The 7,638-nt window shown below is 45.9% G+C and overlaps 1 protein-coding gene across 2 annotated transcripts; it reads right to left on the bottom strand.

The window, feature by feature from the left end:
- Window positions 1–3,736: 3,736 nt before the first annotated feature.
- Window positions 3,737–7,329, bottom strand: ATP5MC1 (ATP synthase membrane subunit c locus 1). 2 transcript variants are annotated; one of them, XM_084616089.1, is made up of 5 exons: window positions 7,175–7,329; window positions 6,125–6,173; window positions 5,431–5,508; window positions 4,825–5,000; window positions 3,737–3,967 (listed from the first exon to the last, which is right to left on the bottom strand). In XM_084616089.1, the coding sequence occupies exons 1-5, from the start codon at window positions 7,312–7,314 to the stop codon at window positions 3,853–3,855; spliced, it is 558 nt and encodes a 185-aa protein (XP_084472215.1). In that variant the 5' UTR covers window positions 7,315–7,329; the 3' UTR covers window positions 3,737–3,852. The 2 variants fall into 2 exon arrangements, with proteins under 2 accessions (XP_084472215.1, XP_084472216.1); XM_084616090.1 differs by having other exon boundaries at window positions 7,096–7,179.
- Between the last annotated feature and the right edge of the window lie 309 nt (window positions 7,330–7,638).

The following is a 7,638-nucleotide window of genomic DNA, read 5'->3' on the forward strand; positions in this document are numbered from 1 at the left end:
CACAGTGAGAGTACACCTCCCAGCAATCCATGCTTTAACATACCCGAAAGCAATGTGTGGCCTTTTATTTACAATTAGACCAACAGGGAGGGGTGAGGAGGAGGGGAGGGCGACTTGGCACCTTAAATAAAAGAAGTGCATAGAAAATAAACAGGTTTAGAAACATCTGTACAAATACCTCTTGCGGAGGAGAGGAGAGGGGAGGGGAGCTCCATCCCCCCACCCCCACAATACACCCTCACCATAGAAAAAGGTTCCCAATCAGGAGTTGTGATTCACAATTTGGAAGATGGGATTAGGCCGGGGTTCTCAAACTGGGGGTCAGGACCCCTCAGGGGGTTGCAAGGTTATTACATGGGGGGTCGCAAGCTGTCAGCCTCCACCCCAAACCCCGCTTTGCCTCCAGCATTTATAATGGTGTTCAATATATTAAAAAGTGTTTTTAATTTATAAAGGGGGGGTCGCACTCAGAGGCTTGCTATGTGAAAGGGGTCACCAGTACAAAAGTTTGAGAACCCCTGGATTAGGAAGACTCACCTGTCCTTGGGTCTCTGCCGGTGTAGATCAGGGGGTCATTGTGCACCCCCTGCTCTGGGGTGACCCCCAACAGTTTATCCTAAGATGAAAGTACCTTTGCAGTGTTTTTATGTATGTTGTACAATTTGCCACAGCAGCCCCTGTTCTAGGTTATCCCCTTGTAAGATCCAGTTATTCCACAGCTATTCCTGACACCTAGTGCTAAGGGTAGTCTTGAAATTTAGATTACAAATGGGAAAATATCAAAGAGTCTAATCAGCTGATGGGGATTCTACTCTGTGCTTCTGTCTCATCACTTGACTCATGGCTGACTGACTAATCACTTTTTCCCTCTTGGGTACAATTCTACACTGGAAGAGGCCAGATAAAACAAGCAACAATATCTGACTCCAGATTGTTTCCTTGTAACTGGGTACTTAAGATGGACAGGTTTTTGGGCTTTTTAAGATCCTGATGTATATAGAGCTTTTCATTAAAACTAGCTAACTCACTTCAGAGTAGGCATATTGCATACATCCTGATACATAGAATCTACACTCACCAGGCAGGCAGACCCTATGAAGCAGGTATCATTGAGAAGATATAAGTCTATCATAAACCAAAAGCTTGCCTCTCTCACCAACAGAAGTTGGTCCAATCAAATTTATTACCTCATCCATCTTGTCTCTCAAATATCCTGGGACCAACACAGCTACAACTACACTGCAATAAATGCAAGCATCACCCTTAGATAGGCTCAAGGGGATGGGCTCCACATGGGGACGTATGAGCCACGATGCTCAGCATCACAATGCCTAACTTTTAGGCGCCCAGAAAATCATAGGAACAGCACTGCAATCCACAGAGCCTGAGTTAGGTGCCTAAGCTCCCTATACAATGAATGGGGAAGAGAGAGCCACCTAAGCTAGCCACAGGAAGAAGCTGAAAGGGGCGTATGCTAAACCCCCACCCCTCTCATAGAGATAGCTGCCTACCCTGCTATTGAGCCTCGAACCTGGGGAAGATAGGTATTTGGCCCACTAAGTCACATGTGGAACCCAAAACAAAACAGCCAGGAGGAGGTGCTCCCTTATAACCTTTAGCCTAGTGGATAGGGTACTCAACCAGGACGTAAGAGACCCCTAATACAAGTCCATCCTCCACGTGAGGGCCTATGTGGCCCTATGGAAAAAGATAAAGGCACCAGTGATGTGTTATTGCCACTCCCATCTTTCCTACTGCCAGAGAGGAAAAGAGGGAGCTGCCAGGCTCATGTGGGACGATTGTAGAGTCCTACATAGCCGCTTCCTTTATTTATGCTTAAGGCCAACCTTGAGTGGGGGTAAGTCAAGCATGTTAAGAAGCCACACCTATAAACAAACCAGTCAAGGCCCAGATCCTCAGAAGTACTGATGATGCACCTTACCTCCATTGAAATAAGAGTTAGGTGTCTAAATACCTTAGAGGATCTAAGTCTCAAGAGTCTTTTCATTTAAAAAGTCATTGATCCTGCTCCATGTACAGTGATCCCCTCCAGCAGGACTATGTACATCCTCAGAGCAGTCCACCTATCTCAGCTACCTATCTCAGGACAAGTTACATTCATTCCAAATCCTTTTCCCCTGCCTTCCTCTTTATTGGGATTTCACACAATGTCATTTGTCCCAGATTCCTCCTCTCTCCACACAGATACTTGCTCCCCACATAATCACTTTCCTCAGAAAAAGGTAGATACTGGGGCTTGTGTAAGATAGGAAAAACAGGACAAGGTTCATTGTATTAAGTGAGTTTTAGCTCACTTAATACAGCAGTTGCCTAGGAAACACAACTGTAGAGCCTTAGCTATGGTACCATATGACTATGTACACAAAGCAGTTCCAGCCATGCAAGGGGAATGCCCCAACTAGCTAAACACCAGGACACAGAAGTCACCTACTTAAAATAACATAGTCCTTTCACAGTCATTTATGTATATTTAGCCAACAACTTTCAACCTGGATTCCTCTGAGATTCAAGTAAGCCATTTTCTTCAACACACTCCCTGCCTCCTGAGGGTACTTTCTTACTCCTACAGGGGAGTTTTGGGATTTCTTCTGACTCCTTGTTACTGTTTGCCTCATAAGGCTACTCTGATAGCTAAGTAATGAGAAAGCACCCTCATTATTAGTACAATCCATTTTAAAATTCACATTGTCAGGAAAGGTTAAACTAGAACTTCAACATGGGCTTTAATTTACTAAAAGTTGTTTTAGAATTAATTTATCAGAAGCAGAGAACCAGGTAAGATTTCAACAGAGTTGTGATATTCCAATTTTTATTAAGCACATAATTTTCTTTGCACTAAGATACCATAGGAAGCTTAATTGAGTTGATTTAGAACCTGTTAGAGTCTTGGTGCTTTTCTCTATGGTATGTTCCAATCTGTTATAACACTGTCAGTTATGCACAGCTGCCACAGAAGTAAAATCCATGTATTCATGTCTGAATATCAGTGACAGATCATCAGAATTTTTCAAGTGGAAAAATAACCTTCACTGGGTACCACTTTACATATTGCTTACCAGAAGCTGATGCAAAGAACCCAGGGAAGGTTGGTTGAGGACAGCTATTTTAAACCCTGACCTTTGGCCCACCCCATTTCTCTAACACAACAGGGAAGTTAGACGCATAAGGCATGTGTTGTTGGAACTTCTCCTATGATGAAAGATATCTTACCCACATTCAATTACTACTACAAGATATGCTCAAATTCTCCTTCTGAGACTCTCAAGATACCCAGTTTCAGATGTTGCATGAGAAAGGCACCAGTTAAGATATTGATATGAGGGAATGGTGCTGTCTCATATCGGCTTAAGCAGTTATCTGCTGTAATATGGCAACATCTGCTGTGTCTTTTGAGATCTTAACAGATTTGTGTAAAACCATTGTATTTATGAATGTGATCAGAACCAGTGGCCCTTCCCTCAAGCTATTATGGTAGTATAAAGCTGCAGACTCAAGTCACTTAGTAGCAACCAGCCAACTTTACTTATCTTGCTACCTTATTTACAGTAGCTACCTTCTCCCGCAGCCCACCATTCTTATCCTTCTGGGTCATCTTTAAAAATCCTACAAGATTACTTTCTCTTATCAGTATACCATGGAAGATGAATCCCTAAGGACATCCCAGGCCTCACCACTGGGCCATATTGAGTGTGAGAAAGGAGGAGTCTGAAACCAGTTTATTAAGAGAAAAGCTTTTGTTTAATTATAAATCTGGAACGCTCTGGTGAAGGAGGCAGACTCAAACCGGAGAGGACACAGAGTGATGGAAGCCATGGGTTGGCCCAGAGGCTGTCACATAGCAAACAGGATGAGGAATGCCACCATCAAACAGAAGAGTCCCATGGCCTCGGACAGGGCAAAGCCCAGGATGGCGTAGGAGAAGAGCTGCTGCTTGAGAGAGGGATTCCTGTAAGGGACACATCAAAAAACAGATTCCTAAGTGAGAAAAAAACAAATCTATTCCACAAGGAGCTAAGGATGCTCTCTCACAAGCTACTGGATTCAGTGGTAAGGTTATGCCTCCTGAAGACAGGATCCCACAGAATAGTGGATACGGATGAATGTGGACATGACAGTGGGAGACTCAGAACACACACATGCATTAAGTTTGAGCAGAGAAAGAAGTGAGAGAAAGCCAAAGTAGTTCAAGGCATTTCTCTGATTTCTTAGCATGTCTGTGTGCAATCCCCTAAACCCCCGAAGGCTGGTCTCCACAGAATTATTTTATCAGGCAGCAATCCCTTACCAAGCATTAATGGCATTATGCCCTCTGTGTGATGGCAACAGCTGTGAAGTTCTACTGAGGTGTTGTAAACATGTTGAAAGAGTGAGGAAGTGATTGATATTCTTTACATCCTGTCTTAAACTATGTAGTGTAGCTGTTTAGCAGTGTAAATAAGTCACTTTCTACCCCAGAGGTGCCTTCATTTCACTGATGGGCAAAGTGATTCCTTAGCGTGTATTAATTGGGAATTAAATTTGTAAAGCCTGTGGGATGTGTGTGTGGATAAAAGCTGCTATGAAAACGCAAGATCCTCATTATAAATGGTTCCTTGGGGTTTGGACCACCACAAGTACTCCTTTTCTTTTTACAGTTCTCAATTCACCTTCTTACTCCTCTCCCACTTTTTTGTTTGCTATGGTCAGTCTCAATGTCCTTTTCCTACAAAATAAGTAACAGCTAAAACGGAGTGTTTACAAAAAGGGCCTCCAAAACTGACTGCTGGAACAGGGAAGTAGAGTTGAAGCCAGTGGCTCGCTCACCTGGCATAGCCGATGATCAAGCTGCCAAACACTGTTCCAATACCGGCTCCTGAACCAGCCACCCCAACTGTGGCAGCACCTGCACCAATGAACTTCGCAGCAGTATCAATATCCCTAGAGGTAGTGCTCGTTTGGAACTCCCGGTGAGCCAGCTGTAGATGGGAAACACCAGAGAGCTGTGGGGAGAAGGGAGAAGAAGCCAGACGGCAACATTATTTTAATTGAATACATTTATTAAGTGTCTGTCTACATTTTATCCTCTATTCTAGGTACAGCAAGGGCATCCAAACTTTGCCCAGCTGAAAGGCAACCCTAGCATCTTGGTAGGGCAATACTCCAACCCACAGTACAACCTCTAGCCATTCCTTAATGTACAGGCTTCTTATCCTCCCCTTCCCCCTCAATCTCTGTACACAGTCACCAGCCATTCGAGCTGGTAACCTGAGCCAGGCACTGAAGACAAACAGTATCTCCATTGTCCAAACCCACATACATCTGGCTAGTGATTAATGACAGGACTAACCACGACAAGGAGGCATTTCATCTCAAGATGTTAGAATTAGAGACACAATTACGGCCGCTAGGGGCAATTTTCTTTAGTCTTACCTGTACCGTCTGAGTCTCAGGCCTGCTCAGTACAGATATGGAAACCGGCCTTGCCAGAGCCCTGGAACAGCAGCGGAACTGAAGTGAAAGAAAGACGTATAACCCATAATGGGACACCTCCACATTCCTTAGATTTGAAGGCAGTTTACAGTCATCTATTGGGGTCTTTGAACAGCTTTTGTCAGGAACAAGAAATTAAGAGTCACCCTCAACTCCACTGATAAAATTTGAAAGCAAATGTCTCAGGGACTCAAGCCAACTGACTAACAATAACCTATAATCTAAGGACAAGACACTATTGAAGTATAATTAGTGCCACTATATTTGAGTTTTGAGCCAGTGTTGTACACTTTGAGGGACTTACAACTAGGAAGGAATCCTATCAAGAGTGGAGGTGGCAGTACCCTTAGCCACAAGAGGTTAGCATATCTTCTCAGCCTCTGGATTTGCATAACAATACAACCCTATGGAGACTGAGAAGATATCCACCCTCCCTTCACCAACACCACAGATGACCTTGATTCCCCCAGTCAAGGAGTCTGGACTGAAAGTTATCCACCATAACACATCCCAAATAGAAGGGTGTCTGGGACAGCATTTTGAACACAGCTCTAAACAGAAATGCCTTCATTTACCATGGTAGCTGCATCCCCACTTCCTGGCATTACTCCTCTGCAAACAAAAAGCTGCTTACCAGAGCTGGAGAAGCAAGGAGGGCCACTGGAGTCTGCATTTTGACTGATCTAGTGAGAAGAAAGCAAAAACACATTGAAAAGGAACACCACATACCCAAACCCCATGTTACTCTTTACAGTAGAATGCACATCAGATCAACATACGCTCCCCAGGAGAACTATAAACAAAATTTAGCTACTGTGCCTTATCCTTGTCCTGCTTCCTTCCCCTGATTCTCCCTTCAATTACGACTCAGTCTCGCTCTCTGCTGAAGTTTGTTGTAGTTTTACTTGGGGTCCTTCAGACACAGGCTCACAAAAGGGTTTTGCTGAGTTTCAATAATAAAACTAAACTAAAAGAAAAGGCTGGCTTTCAATGGATGCTGACAGAAGGGTTGAGTCAGTCCCTCAGAAACAAGAGAGAACCACACAGATGGAGTAGCATGAGCGAGACAGTGACCTCCAATTGTGGAAAGTCACCACGAGGGCCAAGATGGGAAGAATAAACTAAGGGATTGCCTAGATTAAAGTTTTAAAGCTAGTATATTTAAAAGATTCATTCAGCACAGGGACAAGTTGTTAGCAGGTAGAGGCAAATTCTGGTGGGGTGGAGCCTAAAGTTTCACCGTTGACCAGAGAATAAGTTACAGTACAGCTTTCCCTGTCAATGCCAGTTTTAAAACACACCGTTATTGTTAGCCACTACACTTTAAAAATACACTTATTGTCATAATCAAGACCCACCCTCATAAGGGGGAGGGTGCAGCAAATCAGTAAAAGGCCCCCTCCCCCCTCAACTGCCCCCCCTTTCTGCCCCCTCCCCCCTCAACTGCCCCCCCTTTCTGCCCCCTCCCCCCTCAACTGCCCCCCCTTTCTGCCCCCTCAACTGCCCCAGCCACGAAGGTCAGAGGAGAAGGCGGCCGCCCCAGCGAGCCAAGCTCGGGCTGCAGCCGGAGCCGAGGCCCAGCAGCAGCCAGCTCGGGCACCTCACCTGCGGACGGTCACCCCCACGCGAGCCCCCGAGCTGCAGCCCTTTGAGACAGGAGAGCAAGCCCCGCCCCGCCGCTCACCTTGCCCTGTACCTCCGCGTCCTCCACTCCCATTGGCCGCCGCCACGCAACGTGCGCTGCCCCGTTGCCTCGTGGGGACAGAACGTGCGCTCCCTATTGGCTCTCCTGGATGAGTCCCCGCCTACCAAAATCCGGGACATTCGGCCTGCGTGAAACGGCGACGACGTGCTCACGTCCCCAGGTTCTGATTGGCTCCTTTGGGACTTCTGATTGGTTGGCTGCCTGATCGCCTTCCCAAGGACCGTAGAGTTGGCCAAGGGGGAGGCTAGAGAATCCCAGTTACTTTGACTCCTTCCCCCTTCAGTCCTGGAGATTATTGCAACGTGGGAGCGGAAGCTACCTTGGGGGTCACGTGATGAGGCTGTAACTGCAGGGTGCGGACGGGGGTTCGAATCTAGCCCCGGACAGCTCCTGGGGGGCCCCAAACCTAACTCACGCACAGGGGACCCCCAGGAGTTGTCCGG

The sequence above is a fragment of the Lepidochelys olivacea genome, assembly GCF_965140295.1.
Source record: "Lepidochelys olivacea isolate rLepOli2 genome assembly, chromosome: 27".
NCBI classification, from domain to species: Eukaryota; Metazoa; Chordata; order Testudines; family Cheloniidae; genus Lepidochelys; species Lepidochelys olivacea.

What these genes read in the sequence shown, in the direction of transcription:
- ATP5MC1 (XM_084616089.1), bottom strand. Translation starts at nt 7,314, where the DNA reads ATGTCCCGGATTTTGGTAGGCGGGGACTCATCCAGGAGAGCCAATAGG. An exon ending in ACGCGGAGGTACAGGGCAAG is followed by an intron (nt 6,174 to 7,174) that starts GTGAGCGGCGGG and finishes TCTTCTCACTAG; the next exon opens with ATCAGTCAAAATGCAGACTC. An exon ending in TCCTTGCTTCTCCAGCTCTG is followed by an intron (nt 5,509 to 6,124) that starts GTAAGCAGCTTT and finishes CTTTCACTTCAG; the next exon opens with TTCCGCTGCTGTTCCAGGGC.